Consider the following 17,011-nt stretch of genomic DNA (forward strand, 5'->3'; position numbering starts at 1 on the left):
CAGGCCTAGCTGAGAATGCCCACCAGGTAGGAGAAAAGGGGGAAGGTAGGCAGAGCAAAAGCCTCACTTGGACTTTGGGCCACTGATCCCAGGGAAGGGACAACAGTAGAGGGGCTGAGCAAGGTGGCTCATGCCTGTAATCCCAGCACTTTGGAAGGCCAAGGTGGGCGGATCTCTTGAGCTCAGGAGTTGGAGACCAACCTGGGAAACAGGGCGAAACCCCATCTCTACTAAAAATACAAAAATTAGTAAATCTTTAATAAAAAGAAAAAGGAACACAGAAATTTATTGTAGTCCAGAAACATTTCCATTTTATGCAACTATAAGAGACAGAATGAGATCCCGTCTCAAAAGAAAATAAAAGTAAAGAAATAAATATTAATCAACCAAGAAGGCCGGGCGCGGTGGCTCACGCCTCTAATCCCAGCACTTTGGGAGGCCGATGGGGGGCGGATCATGAGGTCAGGAGATCGAGACCATCCTGGCTAACACAGTGAAACCCCGTGTCTACTAAAAACACAAAAAATTAGCCGGACAAGGTGGCACGCACCTGTAGTCCCAGCTATTCAGGAGGCTGAGGCGGGAGAATTGCTTGAAACCAGCAGGCAGAGGTTGCACTGATCTGAGATTGCACCACCACACTCCAGCTGGGCAACAGAGTGAGACCCCATCTCAAAAAAAAAAAAAAAAAAAAAGAGGCCGGGCGCGGTGGCTCACGCTTGTAATCCCAGCACTTTGGGGGGCTGAGGCGGGCGGATCACAAGGTCAGGAGATCGAGACCACGGTGAAACCCCGTCTCTATTAAAAATACAAAAAATTAGCCGGGCGTGGTGGCGGGCGCCTGTGGTCCCAGCTACTCGGAGAGGCTGAGGCAGGAGAACGGCGTGAACCCGGGAGGCGGAGCTTGCAGTGAGCCAAGACTGCGCCACTGCACTCCAGCCTGGGCAACAGTGAGACTCCGTCTCAAAAAAAAAAAAAAAGAATGCAACCCTTTGTCTCTCACCTATCTGTGAACTGGAAGCCCCTCCCTGCTTCATGTCTTCCTGCTTTTGCTTGGAGTTGTCCCACCTTTCCAGAATGAACCAATGTACTTCTTTCATATATTGATTGATGTCTCATGTCTCCCTAAAATGCATAAAACCAAGTTGTGCCCCGGTCACCTTGGGCACATGTCATCAGGAGTACCTGAGGCTGTGTCACAGGTGTGCATCCTCAACCCTGGCAAAATAAACATTCTAAACTAACTGAGACCTGTCTCAGATTTTGCGGGTCCACACCCATCAGAAGACTTAGAAGCTGAAGAGCTAGGATGCCTGTTTTAGTGGCACACACAGGACACTAGCTCAACATGAACTCTGTTTTGAAACTTATGATAAACACAAGAATATCACAAGACGGTAACCAGAGTAATACCAATTTGCTAAAACAAGATGAGCTGGTCCTAGTGCAATGCTGTTTACAACTAACTGATCACAATCGTTACGGGTTGCTTTGGTCCTTCTCCATTCCCACTGCTTCACTTGACTAGCCATAAACAGACAGACAGACAGACGGACAGATACAAGCATGAAATATCTGGACAGAAAAATAGAATTGTACCTACTTAAAGAATTTATTTTCCTCCCTAATCATGACACTGTATCCATTTTTCCCAGCCTATTAGTCTCAAGAACTTTTGAAAGCCAGGTACAGTGGTGCACACCTGTAGTACCAGCTACGAAGAGGAGGCTAAGGCGGGAGGATCACTTGAGCCCGGGAGTTCAAGGCTGCAGGGAGTTGTGATGGCACCAGTGCACTCCTACCTGGGTGACGGAGCAAGGCCCTATCTCTTTAAAAAATGTTTCAGCTAGGCGTGGCGGTTCACACCTATAATCCCAGCACTTTGGGTGCCAAGGTGGGTAGATTACAAGGTCAAGAGATGGAGACCATCCTGGCCAATATAGTGAAACCCTATCTCTACTAAAAATACAAAAATTAGCTGGGCATGGTGGCGCGTGCCAGTAGTCCCAGCTACTTGGGAGGCTAAGACAGGAGAATCACTTGAACCTGGGAGGCAGAGGTTGCAGTGAGCTGAGATTGCGCCACTGCACTCCAGCCTGGTGATAGAGCGCAATTCCATCTCAGGAAAAAAAAAAAAATTTTAAAGGCTGGACACATTGGCTCATGCCTGTAATCCCAGCACTTTGGGAGCCCAAGGCGGACAGATCCCAAGGTCAGGAGTTCCAGACCAGCCTGGCCAATATGAACATACCAAAATTAGACAGGCGTGGTGGCGTGCACCTGTAGTCCCAGCTACTCGCAAGGCTGAGGCAGGAGAATTACTTGAACCCTGGAGGCGGAGGTTGCAGTGAGCTGAGATCGCGCCACTGCACTCCAGCCTAGGTGACAGAACAAGACTCCGTTTCAAAAAAAAAAGGCCAGAGGCAGCGGCTCATGCCTATAATCCCAGCACTCTGGGAGGACGATGTAGGCAGATCACTAGGTCAACAGTTCAAGACCAGCCTGGCCAGCATAGTGAAACCCCATCTCTACTAAGAATACAAAAAGGAGCCGGGCGTGGTGGTACATGCCTGTAATCCCAGCTACTCAGGAGGCTGAGGCAGGAGAACTGCTTGAACCTGACAGGCGGAGGTTGCAGTAAGTGGATATCACACCACTACACTCCAGCCTGGGTGACAGAGGAAGACTCCATCTCAGGAGGAGGTGGGGGAAGGCCAGGCACAGTGGCTCATGCCTGTAATCCCAGCACTTTGGGAGGCCAAGGTGGGTGGATCACTTAAGGTCAGGAGTTCAAGGCCAGCCTGGCCAATATGGTGAAACCTCATCTCTGCTAAAAATATAAAAATTAAGCAGGCGTGCTGGCACAAGCCTTTAATCCCAGCTACTCGGGAGACTGAGGAGGAGAATCACTTGAACCCAGCAGGTGGAGCTTGCAGTGGGCATGGGCCAAGAATGGGCCAAGATAGTGCCATTGCACTCCAGCCTGGGCAACAGAGCGAGACACTGTCTCAAAAAATAATAATAATTACAGTGCAATTAGTACAATTCTTTTCACTAAGAATTTTTCGCTTTGATTAAATGACATAACAGTCTTGCGCGCTCGTGGCTGCACAGTGATGTTGTGATGTCTATAACGTACAGTTATCAGTTCAGCGTACTTGGCACATCTCTCATCTTCAACATTTATCACTTCTTTGGGTTGGGAAATTCAATATCCATCTAGCTTTTTTTTTTTTCTTTTTTAGACGGAGTTTCACCCTTGTTGTCCAGGCTGGAGTGCAATGGCACTGCCTCAGCTCACTGCAACCTCCGCCTCCCAGGTTCATGTGATTCTCCTGCCTCACCCTCCCGAGTAGCTGGGACTACAGGCCACACCACCACACCTGGCTAATTTTTTGTATTTTTATTAGAGATGGGGTTTCACCATGTTGGCCACACTGGTGTAGAAATCCTGACATCAGGTGATCCGCCGGCCTCGGCCTCCCAAAGTGCTAGGATTACAGGCATGAGCCACCGCACCTAGCCTTTTTTTCTGAAACAGAGTCTCCCTCTGTCGCCCAGGTTGGAGTGCAGTGGCGCGATCTCGCCTCACTGCAACCCCTGCCTCCCGGGTTCAAACGATTCTCCTGCCTTAGCCTCCCCAGTAGCTGGGACTACAGGTGCCCGCCACCACACCCAGCTAATTTTTTATTTTTAGTAGGGATGGGGTTTTGTGTCATGTTGTCCAGACTGGTCTCCAACTCCTGACCTCAGGTGATTCACCCTCCCCAGCCTCTCAAAGTGCTGGGATTACAAGTGTGAGCCACTGCACTCGCTCCTCCTTCTAGCTATTAGGAAAAACAGATTATTAACTACAGTCATCCCACAGTGATATAGAACACTAGGACTTATTCTTCCTATTTAGCTATAATTCTGTCACTAAGAATTTGTTGGCCTAGCAAGGTGGTCACGCCCATAATCTCAACACTTTGAGAGGCCAAAATAGGAGGACTGCTTGAGGCCAGGGGATCATCTGGGTGACAGTAAGAACTCGTCTCTACAAAAAATAAAAATAAGGCTGGGCGCGGTAGCTCACACCTGTAATCCCAGCACTTTCGGACGCCGAGGTGGGCAGATCCTTTGAGCTTAGCAGACTAACAACATGGCAAAACCTCGCCTCTACAAAAAACACAAAAGTTGGCTGGATGTGCTGGCAGGCACTTACAGTCCCAGCTACTCAGGAGGCTGAGGCAGGAGGATCTCTTGAACCTGGGAGGTGGAGCTTGCAGTGAGCTGAGATCAGGCCACTGCACTCCACTCTGGGCAACAGGGCCAAACCCTGTCTCAAAAATAAATAAATAAATAAATAAATAAATAAATAAATAAATAAATAAATAAAAAATAAATAAATAAATAAATAAATAAATAAATAAATAAATAAATAAAACATTGGCTGGGTATGGGGGCATGCCCCTGGAGGCTGAGGTGGGAGAATCCCTTGAACCCAGTCCAGGAGTTCAAGGTTGCAGTGAACCATGATCACACCATTGCACTCCAGCCTGGACAACAAAGTGAGATCTCATCTCTCTTTTTTTTTTTTTTTTTTTGAGACACAGTCTTGCACTTTCACCTGGGCTGGAGTGCGGTGGCGCGATCTTGGCTCACTGTAACCTCCGCCTCTCGGGTTCAAGAGATTCTCCAGCCTCAACCCCCGAGTAGCTGGGATTACAGGCGCCTGCCACCACACCTCGCTAATTTTTTGTACTTTTAACAGAGACAGGGTTTCACCATGTTCGCCAGGCTGGTCTCGAACTCCTGACCTTGTAAGTCGCCCGCGTCGGCCTCCCAAAGTGCTGGGATTACAGGTGTGAGCCACCACACCTGGCCAATGATCCCATCTCTTTTTTTCCTTCTCCAAGAAGCAGGAATTACAGGCATTTTCTAATATGCGTTTTTCCAAATATCAGTAAAAATAGCCCATCTTCATAAAGCATCTGCAGATGCAAATTCAATGTTCTATCTAGTTCTTTAATTTACTAGAAAATCCAAGTTTCTTTAGATGTATTTTGTATATTTTGTATGAACCTTAATGAAGTCAAAGTATGTAAATATTTTATCTTCAGGGTTTACTTAAATTTTTTTATTTCTACCAACTGTAATGATTTTTTTTTTTACTAGATTCCCTTCTGTACTGTTTGAACTCTATGCTATGTGCAAAGGCACTACTTTTCAAAATAATTAAAATCGGTAACACAACAGGAAATATAGCCAATACCTCAAATAAAACCATTCCCACCATACACCCTCTCCTATACACTCATAACTCCCAACACAAAACTAAAAGCACTTTTAATATTTCTTCAAAACTTCTTTCAATTCTACCTGGTTGCAAGTGTGGTATGTATTTAGTACATCACTCTATCATAACTTAGAAGTGCTAATCTAAGTAATTTTGAGCCTTTATAATTACCATTTTTATGAGCTACATAATAGACTTAAGTGGATGCCTAATCCTTTTGTCTGATACAACTGATGTTTACATTGAATGCTTCCAGAATTAAAAAAAAATAAGTGCCTGGAAGAGAAGCAATCCATAAGCCTGGTGCCCTTAACAACCTTGTCTGCACCATCTACATAGAATTAAACTCTTCCTGTATGTTAGATCCTAAACTGGAACTAGAATAGTCCTTAACATTTTTTTTTTTTTTTTGAGATGGAGTCTCGCTCTGTCGCCCAGGCTGGAGTGCAGCAGCAAGATCTCGGCTCACTGCAACCTCCACCTCCGAGGTTCAAGCGATTCTCCTGCCTCAGCCTCCCGAGTAGGTGGGACTATAGGCGCCTGCCACCACGCCCGGCTAATTTTTTGTATTTTTCGTAGAGACAGGGTTTCACCATGTTGGTTAGGCTAGTCTCGATGTCTTGACCTCGTGATCCACCTGCCTCAGCCTCCCAAAGTGCTGGGATTACAGGTGTGAGCCACCGCGCCTGGTCTAATTTTTGTATTTTTAGTAGACAGTAGAGTTTAGATTTTACCATGTTGGCCAGCTGGTCTTAAACTCCTGACGTCAGGTGATCTGCCCACCTTGGCCTCCCAAAGTGCTGGAATTACAGGTGTGAGCCACTGCGTCCGGCCATCCTTAACAATTCTGAATCTTCCTGGCGACAAGTAAACCTTAGGTTTCCATTAAAGTATACACCTGCCAACCAGTGGCTCATGCTTGTAATCCTAGCACTTTGGGAGGCCAAGGTGAGAAGATCACTTGAGCCCAGGAGTTGGAGATCAACATGGCAAAACCCTGTCTCTATAAAAAACAGAAAAATTAGCCAGGTGTGGTAACACATACCTGTAGTCCCAGCTACCTGGGAGGCTGAGATGGGAGGATCACCTGAGCCTGGGAGGTCAAGGCTGCAGAGACCAGTGATTGCAGCACTGCACTCCAGCCTGGGCAACAGAGTGAGACTCTATATCAAAAAAATAAAGTATACACCTGGTTGGGCACAGTGGCTCATGCCTGTAATCCCAGCACTTTGGGAGGCTGTGGCAGGCAGATCACTTGAGGTCAAGAGTTCGAGACCAGCCTGGGCTAACATGGTGAAACCCTGTCTCTACTAAAAACACAAAAAATTAACCGGGCATGGTGGCACATGCTTGTAATCCCAGCTACTAAGGAGGCTGAGGCAGGAGAATCGCTTGAACCCAGGAGGCGAAGGTTGCAGTGACCTAACATCACGCCATTGCACTCCAGCCTGGCCAACAATAGTGAATTCTGTCTCAAAAAATAAAAAAAAAATAAAGAAAGAAATTTTTAAATAAATAAAGTATATACCTGATATCAGAGACCTTCAATTTCAAAAAATGTAGGTCAACTACTATACAATCCAGCAATTCCACTACTGAGATTTATCCAAAGGAAAGGAAATCCATATACCACAGGGATGCCTGCACCCCATGTTTAGTGCAGCACTGTTCTCAATCAAAGATATGGAATCAATGTTAAGTGTCCATCAACAGTTGAATGGATAAAGAAAATGTGATATAGATACACAATGGAGTACTTTTTTTTTTTTTTTTTTTTTTGAGACAGAGTCTCACTCTGTCACCCAGACTGGAGTGCAGTGGCACGATCTCGGCTCACTGCAAGCTCCGCCTCCCAGGTTCACGCCATTTTCCTGCCTCAGCCTCCCAAGTAGCTGGGACTACAGGTGCCCGCCACCACACTCAACTAATTTTTTTTTTTTTAAGTAGAGACAGGGTTTCACCATGTTAGCTAGGATGGTCTCGATCTCCTGACCTCGTGATCCACCCACCTTGGCCTCCCAAAGTGTTGGGATTACAGGCGTGAGCCACCGTGCCCAGCCTGGAGTACTATTTGGCCACGTAAAAAAATGAAATCATGTCATTTGCAGCAACGTGGAAGGAAATGGAGGTCATTATGTGAAGTCAAATAAGACAGGCAGAGAAAGACAAATACGTTTTTACTCTTATGTGGGAGCTAGAAAAGTGGATCTAATGGAGGTAGGGTATAGAACGACTGATATCAGAGGCTGGGAAGCATCGAGAGGGTAAAGAGCACGGTTAATGGTTAGAAACATACAATGAGTGGTGGCTCACACCTGTAATCCCAGTACTTTGGGAGGCCAAGGTGCGTGGATCACCAGGTCAGGAGTTCGAGACCAGCCTGGCCAACATGGTGAAACCCTGTCTCTATTAAAAATACAAAAATTAGCTGGGCATGGTGGCACGTACCCGTAATCCCAGCTACTCAGGAGGCTGAGGCAAGAGAATCGCTTGAACCTGGGAGGTAGAGGTTGCAGTGAGCCCAGATCGCGCCACTGCACTCTAGCCCAGGTGACAGAGCGAGACTCCATCTCAAAAAAAAATTACAATGAGAAAGGATAGGTTCTAACGTTTGGCAACACAGTAGGGTGACTAAATTTAATAACAATATACTGTATATTTCTTTTTTTTTTTTTTTTTTTGAGACAGAGTCTTGCTCAGTCGCCTAGGCTGGAGTGCAGTGGCGCGATCTCGGCTCACTGCAAGCTCCGCCTCCCAGGTTCACGCCATTCTCCTGCCTCAGCCTCCCGAGTAGCTGGGACCACAGGTGCCCACCACCAAGCCCGGCTAATTTTTTTTGTATTTTTAGTAGAGACGGGGTTTCACCATGTTAGCCAAGATGGTCTCGATCTCCCGACCTCGTGATTCACCCGCCTCAGCCTCCCAAAGCGCTGGGATTACAGGCGTGAGCCACTGCGCCGTGCCTGTATATTTCAACATAGCTAGAAGAAGGGACTCAAAACTTCCCAATATATAAAAATGATAGGCTGGCCATGGTAGCTCACGCCTGTAATCCCAGCGCTTTGGGAGGCCGAGGTGGGCAGATCACGAGGTCAGGAGATCGAGACCATCCTGGCTAACATGGTGAAACCTCGTCTCTACTAAAAATATAAAAATAAGCTGGGCATGGTGGCGGGTGCCTGTAGTCCCAGCTTCTTGGGAGGCTGAGGCAGGAGAACGGCATCAACCCGGGAGGCGGAGCTTGCAGCGAGCCGAGATCGCGCCACTGCACTCCAGCCTGGGCGACAGAGAGAGATTACGTCTCAAAAAAAAAAAAAAAGAAGACAAATATGGAGGTGACAGACACCCCAACTTGATCATTACAGTGTATGCCTGTAACAAAATACCACATGTACCCATCCCATGAATATGTAAAAATATTTCTATCAATTAAAAAGAAACAGCTCAGGCTGGGCGCAATGGCTTATGCCTGTAATCCCAGCACTTTGGGAGGCCAAGGCAGGTGGATCACGAGGTCAAGAGTTTGAGACCAGCCTGGCCAACATGACAAAACCCCATCTCTACTAAAAATACAAAAATTTAGCCGGAGTGGTGGCAGGTGCCTGTAATCCCAGCTAAGCGGCTGAGGGAGTCCGAGGCAGGAGAATTGCTTGAACCTGGGAGGCAGAGACTGCACTGAGCTGAGATCGTACCACTGCACTCCAGCCTGGGCCACAGAGCAAGACCCTGCCTCAGAAAAAAAAAAAAAAACAGGTCAAAAAGCAGATTCAAAGCAACATGCATGCAAATTATAACATTTATCTATAATCAAGTATGTATTACATACATTTTAATTCACATATTAAATGTTTAATTATCTCTTAATGATATTAATGGATGGGGAGATTACAAGGGCTCCTTATTTTTCTTATTATCTACTAGTATTTTACCTACTAGTTTTAGTTTCTTTTTAGTTTTTTGAGACAGAGTTTCACCCTTGTCGCCCAGGCTGGAGTGCAATGGCGAGATCTCAGCTCACTGCAATCTCTGCCGCCCGGGTTCAAGCAATTTTCCTGCCTCAATCTCTGAAGTACCTGGGATTACAGGCACCCACCACCACACCCGGCTAATTTTTGTATTTTTAGTAGAGATGGGGTTTCAACATGTTGGCCAGGCTGGTCTCCTGATCTCAGGTAATCCACCCGCCTTGGCCTCCCAAAGTGCTGGGATGACAGGTGTGAGTTACCGCGCCAGGCCAGTTTCTTTTAAAACAATGAACACCGGCCGGGCGCGGTGGCTCACGCTTGTAATCCCAGCACTTTGGGAGGCCGAGGCGGGCGGATCACGAGGTCAGGAGATCGAGACCATGGTGAAACCCCGTCTCTACTAAAAATACAAAAAAATTAGCCGGGCGCGGTGGCGGGCACCTGTAGTCCCAGCTACTCGGAGAGGCTGAGGCAGGAGAATGGCGTGAACCCGGGAGGCGGAGCTTGCAGTGAGCCGAGATTGCGCCACTGCACTCCAGCCTGGGCGACAGAGCGAGACTCCGTCTCAAAAAAAAAAAAAAAAACAATGAACATCTATAAAAATAATTTAGCTTCACTGGGCGCCGAGGCTCATGCCTGTCATCTCAGCACTTTGGGAGGCCAATGCGGGCGGATCACGTGGTCAGGAGATCAAGACCATCCCGGCTAACAGGGTGAAACCTCATCTCTAATAAAAATACAAAAAAATTAGCCGGGCGCGGTGGCGGGTGCCTGTAGTCCCAGCTACTCAGGAGGCTGAGGCAGGAGAATGGCATAAACCCGGGAGACGGAGCTTGCAGTGAGCCAAGATCGCGCCACTGCACTCCAGCCTGGATGACAGAGCAAGACTCCATCTCAAAAAAAAAAAAAAAATTTAGCTTCTACCCCAATACGATCTCAATTGTGTACTTTTATAGACAGTCACCTGTGTGTCTATGTCTGTGTTAAAAAAGGTCTGGGCTGGGCGCGGTGGCTCACATCTGTAATCCCAACACCTTGGGAGGCCAAGGCAGGTGGATCACTTGAGGTCAGGGGTTCGAGACCAGCCTAGTCAACATGGCAAAACCTCATCTCTACTAAAAATATAAAAATTAGCCAGGCGTTGCACGCCTGTAGTCCAAGCTACTCAGGAGGCTCAGGCAAGACAATAGCTTGAACCCAGGTGGTGGAGGTTGCCGTGAGCTGAGATTGTGCCACTGCACTCCAGCACGGGCAAGAGAGCAAGACTCTATTTCAAAAAAAAAAAAAAAGTCTGAAAAGAAATGTAGTAAAATAATGGTAATGTTATTTTTCTCAGGATAGTGGGATTATTGGTCATTTTCTGTTTTATATAAACAAGCTTCATTTGCCTTTCAGCAATTCAGTCAGCATGTAGACCCAGAATACATACACTCACCTGCTCACACACAAACATGCCACTTACACACAAAGATCCCACTCCCACATACACACATCCCTGATCCTGCAGATACATGCTCCCACACATCTCACCACACACACATATTACACACACACACCAGCTCACATATGTAACTGCTCACACACACACATGCTCACTCTCATTCACACACACCTTCACTCAAATTCAAGGCTAAGAGACTGGAAATGACACAGAGCAAATAAAAGGTGATGCCAGGCCGGGCGCTATGGCTCATGCCTGCAATCCCAGAACTTTGGGAGGCTGAGGCCTGAGGAGGGTCGTTTGAGCCTGGGAGTTCAATCATATGCCTGGGCAGTATCACTAAACTATACTTCATCTCTACAAAAACAATTTTTAAAAATTTTTGTATTTTTAGTAGAGACGGGGTTTCACCGTGTTAGCCAGGATGGTCTCAATCTCCTGACCTCGTGATCCGCCCGCCTCGGCCTCCCAAAGTGCTGGGATTACAGGCATGAGCCATCGCGCCCAGCCAATTTTTTTACATTAGCAGAGCATGGTCATGCCTGCCTATAGTCCCAGCTACTCAGGAGGCTAAGATGGGAGGACTGCTTGAGCCCAGGAGGTGGAGCATGCAGTGAGCTCAGATCTTGCCACTGCACTCCAGACAGGGTAACAGAGTGAGATCCTGTCTCAAAACAAACAAACAAAAAGGTGCAGTCAAACGTCCCTAGGAACTTCCTACTGCCACCATTAGCGGTGCAGGAATAAAAAAACGTAGGGAGATCTGAGCATAGACACTTCCTTCAGCAGCCTATTTCTGCAAGTACTGAAGACAGACAATGCTTACCAAGGTTACTGAAGGACATTCTCTGAAAAGAATCAGTGGCTATTAAAATGCAAATGCAAGTGACTGGAAAATAACATGTAAATTAGTTATAATCTTTAAACACAAAACAAAATTAAAGTAATCCTTTCTCACAACACTCTTAGAATTTATTTTACAATCTCTGCTTCATGATAGGTGGTAGTAAATACAAAAGCATCAGTCCTCTCAGTATGAAGGGGTCATGTCAATCTCCAGAGATGGTTGAAGCCTTAAAAATCACCTATTCCAACCTCATACCTAATTCCTGGACACATCTGACTATAAATTCCTGTTTCAAGAAAATATAACCAGAAACATCCACTTGCTCCTTTCATCTGCTGATTCCTGCTAACACAACACTGTGTTATATTACACCACACCTGATCTATCACCAGATGACGTAATTAGATCCAAACACACCATGACATTGCTAAAGAAACAGGGACACAAGAGCTATCTGTATTATAAACAGGAGCTGCTTCTATTAAAAATTCAAATAATCCATTTAAATAATTTAAAATGCTACCTTCATAAACAGATTACATAGAAGATACTCAATATGATACCTCTGAAAATTTGATAAAAATTAAGATACTTGGCCGGGCACAGCGGCTCACGCCTGTAATCCCAGCACTTTGGGAGGCCGAGGCAGGTGGATCACCTGAGGTCAAGAGTTCAAGACCAGCCTGGCCAACGTGGCGAAACCCCATCTCTACTAAAAATACAAAAAATAGCCAGCTGTGGTGGCGGGCACCTGTAATCCCAGCTACTCAGGAGGCTGAAGCAGGAGAATCGCTTGAACCCAGGAGGCAGAGGTTGCAGTGAGCCGAGATCACACCATTGCACTCCAGCCTGGGCAACAGAGCGAGCGACAGTCCATCTCAAAAAAAAAAAAAAATTAAGATAATCTAGTTGTTATCATCAAGGACAGTAATGTGACTGGACTAAGAGTCTCTCATGTGCTCAATATTTTGAAATCTCAAGCTTGAAAGTACAAAAACTTACGATCTTTATTGCTGTTATCCAGTTTTTTTATCTGAACTGTTCCCTAGGGTTTTTAAAAAAATCATTAATGTTTTTTAAAAGAATCAGTATCCTTTGGAAATACATACTGAAGCATTTATGGAAGAAATGATATAATGTCAGGAACCCACTTCAAAAATCATATGGAGGTAGTGAATGGGGAGTTTACAGATGAACCAAGACTGCTAAAACTCAGCAATGGCTACAGGGTTACATAACATGAAAATCAACCTTTCTTTACCCTGTAAATTATCTGTTGCCAAACAGTAACTTAGCTTTAAGAAATCAAGAGCTCTCCTCCACCCCAGGAAGCCGGCCCAAGTCCAGGCACTCAGATCACACCCAACAATGCTTCTTCCTAAGCCGTCTGGAAGAACAGACAGAAGGAGTAATACCACAGGAGATCCCGTCCACTTCCCTATCCTCACCAAACCCCAAGTCATCCAGCCCTTGCCCCCAACCTTCGAATTCCACCAAGAGCTCTTGGAATTCAGAGTGAAGAATTTTGTCTCATTTCTACTTTGTGATGACAAGAAAGCTCAGCCCCAAATAGCAACACAAAGTTTTTCCCATTGTGATCATTAACGGAGGTTATAACAAAAAATGTTTCTCAAATAAAAAGAATTGTATGAAAGTCAATAAGATATTATCACAATAGGGATATTGTGAGCCACCACATCCAGGAGGCATCTAAGGTCTAAGAGCCAAAAGACCTAGTTCTACCCCTGTGAGACCTTGGGAGAGCTATCTGACCTTTCTGGGTTTCCAGTTTCTTACCTGTGAAGTGGGGATGAATCCTGCTTACCTACTATCTCAGAGAACTGTGGTATGATCCAGTGGAAATATACCTGAGCCTCACAGAAGCTCTCTATCAGAGTTGCGTCATGGTAACAAGGAGCAAACGTGGTACTCTCCTAACTTCTTTGCTGTACTGAAGCAAGAATATGTTTGGGACAAGAGACAGCGCACCAGCCAACAGCAACCAAGGGAGCTGAAGGTGCTCTCCGGCCCAGGCGCAAGAAAGAAACGCAGCAAAACACCTAGACCAGCAACCACCATCCACGCTGACCATACAGGAAAGTTATCAGTCACATATTTCACTGCCCATTAGAGTAGGCGGAAAACTATCCTGACAATATCCCAACTGGAGCTAAGCCTGTGAGCATTGCAGGCTGCCCCGCAGGCACCTGTCTGCACATTTTCTTAGTGTGAACTCAGCAAGGAACCCTGATTTATCAGGACCCTGTTTTTTGTTTTTTTGTGTGTGTGTGTGACGGAGTCTCGCTCTGTCGCCCAGGCTGGAGTGCAGTGGCAAGATCTCCGCCCACTGCAAGCTCCACCTCCCGGGTTCACGCCATTCTCCTGCCTCAGCCTCTTGAGTGGCTAGGACTACAGGTGCCCGCCACCACGCCTGGCTAATTTTTTTGTATCTTTTAGTAGAGACGGGGTTTCACCATATTAGCCAGGATGGTCTCGATCTCCTGACCTCGTGATCCATCCGCCTCGGCCTCCCAAAGTGCTGGAATTATAGGCGTGAGCCACCGCGCCCGACCATCAAGGTTCTTCATGTTATGACTGACACCCTAAATAGCAGTGTGCCAATTTTACCTCTTTTCTTACAGACCTCTTGGCTTAAATACCCATATGTACTTCAACACCCACTTAGCAGATGTCTGCATGTGTGAGAAGTCAAAATACAAAAAATTGACAGATGCACCTTAGGGATTTCCTACTAAGTAAAATATTTAAAAGTGAGCACTGGTATTATTTGATGTCCACCGGGTTATTGGCAGAACACACATGGCCCTGATGTTATCTCCACTTAAACTTTATTAAGTGCTGAGGTAGACAGGAACAACTACATCTTGGGGCCCACCTTTCCCCCAGGAGCAGGTGCCCTGAGGACCGCGTGGACCCCTGCCACACTGTTCTGTGCGTAGTGCCTGTCCACGCATTTCACCTCTCCTACTAGAGTGGAGGTGGACCTAATGGAGTCCTGCTAGACTTCTGCATTTGCCAACAAGCTCTGAGGCTCATTGCCTTCCTCCCCAAAGGCACCAAAGTAAAAATTCTTAATTCCAGGACCTTCTACAAGCATTGACTGTCTCCCAAACAATAAAAGATGAAATCTAAGTAGAAAAGATGTCAACCACACACAGTAAACTAATTGTGCTCAAAATAGGTGTCTATCAGTAGGATCTCAAGGCGTCTGGGCAGCCTGGCCTCTGCGGCTAGAACTTGGGTGAATTCAGCCGAGCAGTATCTGGGCCCTCGGGTGGGGGAATCGCGGGGAACCTCTTCATTCAGGGGTACGTCGATCAGGCACCTTGCAGGGGTGGCGATCAGGCCTCCTGGGGGGTGTCCCCAGGCGAGAAGCTGACCTCGGTAAGATCCAGCTGACGACGCGCTGGGGGGAGGGGAAGAAACTGACTCCCCAGAATAGAACCTCCTTTAAAGAAGGGAAGAGGGACTCCAGTGAAATTCAACCAGAAATCCAGGGCCGAAGTGGTGAATAAGCAGACAAAGCAGGACCCTCAGGTCTTGACAGTGCCTTTCCCGACTCCAGGGGCCGCATCGACCGGTCCCACATCAACCCCGCAGGCCAGCCGCGCACCTGCCCGGTTCCCACGCCCCGGCCCGGGCCGCTCCGTACCTGCTCTGCCCCGTAGACCGTAGCAAACTGGACGAAGTCCTCGATGCGGACGAAACCGTCCCCATCCCCGTCCAGGGCATCGAACACGGCTCGGAGGCGGGGGCCGTCCTCCTGACTCCCCGCGGGCTCGCTCGGAAGGGGGTGGGTCTGGCTGAGATCCGAGGGCTGCGGCGGGGACCCGGGACCTTCCTCCAGCGCCAGCTCGCCCGCCGTGGGCGCGGAGAAGGGAGAGAAGAGGTCGACCTCGCCCCGCGCTCGGTGGCTGCTGCTGGACCCCTGCAAACGGAAAGGCGCGCTCTCCGGGCAGTTCGGGGGGCCACACTCCTCCGGCTCCTCAGTCCAGGAGAACAACGGGTCGAGTTCTGGAAGCGGCGCCTCGGAGCGCGGCCCTGGGCCCGGGGCGTCGGGGCTCGCAAGCTGCCCCCGCGGGCCGGAGCGCAGCTGCGGGGCGGGCGGCCCGGGGTCCCGCGGGCCTCCCTCCAGCCCCGGGGCCGGCCCGGCGCTCCAGCGCGCCCCGCCATCCGCAGCGGCTCCGGGCGCAGGCTCATCCAGGCCCGGGGGCTCCGGGTCGGGGCCGGCGACGGGCGCTCCGAGGCGTAGCTCCGCAGAGCCCGGCGCCAGTTGCGCCGCCCCCGGCCCGTCCGGCCCGCCCGGCTCCGGGTCGGGCCCCGGCGGCTCCGAGCCCGGGGGCGAGGCCGGCGGGGCCGACGCCATGCTCCCGAGAGGCTAGTGGTGCGGAGGGCGCGGGCGGCAGACAAAGGCGCTCAGGGCGCGGCGGCGGGCGCGGGCATCCCCTCGGCGGCGCGGGCGGGCGCGCGCGGGGCGCCCGGGCTGCTGGGGCTGGCGCTCGGGCCCTGCTCTGTCCTCGCCCATCTTCGCGCCGCGTCTCAGCTGCCCTCGGCCCGGCGGCGCGGCGGGCGCAGGCCCATGGCGGCGGGGCGGCCTAGGGAGGGCGGCGAGGGGCCGGGCGGCGGGAGGCGGGGAAAGGGGGCCGAGGAGACCGGGGGACGGGGGCCGAGGAGACCGGAGGCCGCGGGGCCTGTGAAGCAGGATGAGGAGACTAATGAGGTTGAGGCGTCTGAGGTACCCGGAGAACTAACGCCGCCGCCGCCCAGGCCCCGCCCCCCGTCCGGCCTGACGTCAGCACGTCCCGGCGGTGCCCCAGCCCCTCGCCGGCTTGCTATAAAGGCAGGCGCCGCGTGTGTCGCGGCAGTGCAGCGGGCGCGAGGGGGCGTTTTTCTGCCTTTCGTATTCCTCGTTTCGCCAGAGCGGGGGTTCCCGAGCTTCGGGCGCGGGACGCGGGGGTGCTCCGAGGGTGCGAGTGGAGGCGTGACGTGACGTCGCTGGCAAGGGGCGCGCGGAGTCAGGCGTTAGAACGTGTTCCCGCCGCACAGCTACCAGCGGCGGTCGAGTAAACGGCACCGCACGGCGGGCTAGAGACGCAAAGGGACACAACACAGCCCCCTAGGAGCTGAGCCTTTCCGGGGTAAAGCGTTCTCACGTTGATGAGACCAGGAGGCGACTCACGCCTGGCTCCGCGGCCCAGGGGTTGCAGGTGCCCCGGGGGTCGCGGGGAGCAGACGCCGCAGAGGGCGAGGCCCTGTCCAGGCCCCGCGCGGACCCTGGGGACGCAGGGTCTGACACGGAGTGCGGAGGGGCCCCAGACACGCAGTCCATGTCCCTTGAAACCAGAGGCACGCGCTAGGCCTTTCCCTTAAGCCTGTGACCAAGATTTCCAGGCCGCCCAGCGTTGGGACGGGCGCGCTGGCCCACGCCCAAGCGAGAGGATCGCTTGCGCCCAGGAGTT

At 49.7% G+C, this 17,011-nt stretch overlaps 1 protein-coding gene across 2 annotated transcripts in view; it reads right to left on the bottom strand.

The window, feature by feature from the left end:
* The window catches only part of RAB11FIP3 (RAB11 family interacting protein 3), a 107,926-nt gene extending 91,622 nt beyond the window's left edge, over positions 1-16,304 (bottom strand). For both annotated transcript variants that reach the window (XM_032145415.2, XM_032145414.2), the window contains exon 1: positions 15,205-16,304. In XM_032145415.2, the coding sequence (XP_032001306.1) occupies positions 15,205-15,918 (714 nt within the window). In that variant the 5' untranslated portion in view covers positions 15,919-16,304. The remainder of the gene's footprint in view (positions 1-15,204) is intronic.
* Positions 16,305-17,011: the final 707 nt, after the last annotated feature.

Source organism: Hylobates moloch, unplaced genomic scaffold, assembly GCF_009828535.3.
Source record: "Hylobates moloch isolate HMO894 unplaced genomic scaffold, HMol_V3 SCAFFOLD_23, whole genome shotgun sequence".
Lineage (NCBI taxonomy): Eukaryota > Metazoa > Chordata > Mammalia > Primates > Hylobatidae > Hylobates > Hylobates moloch.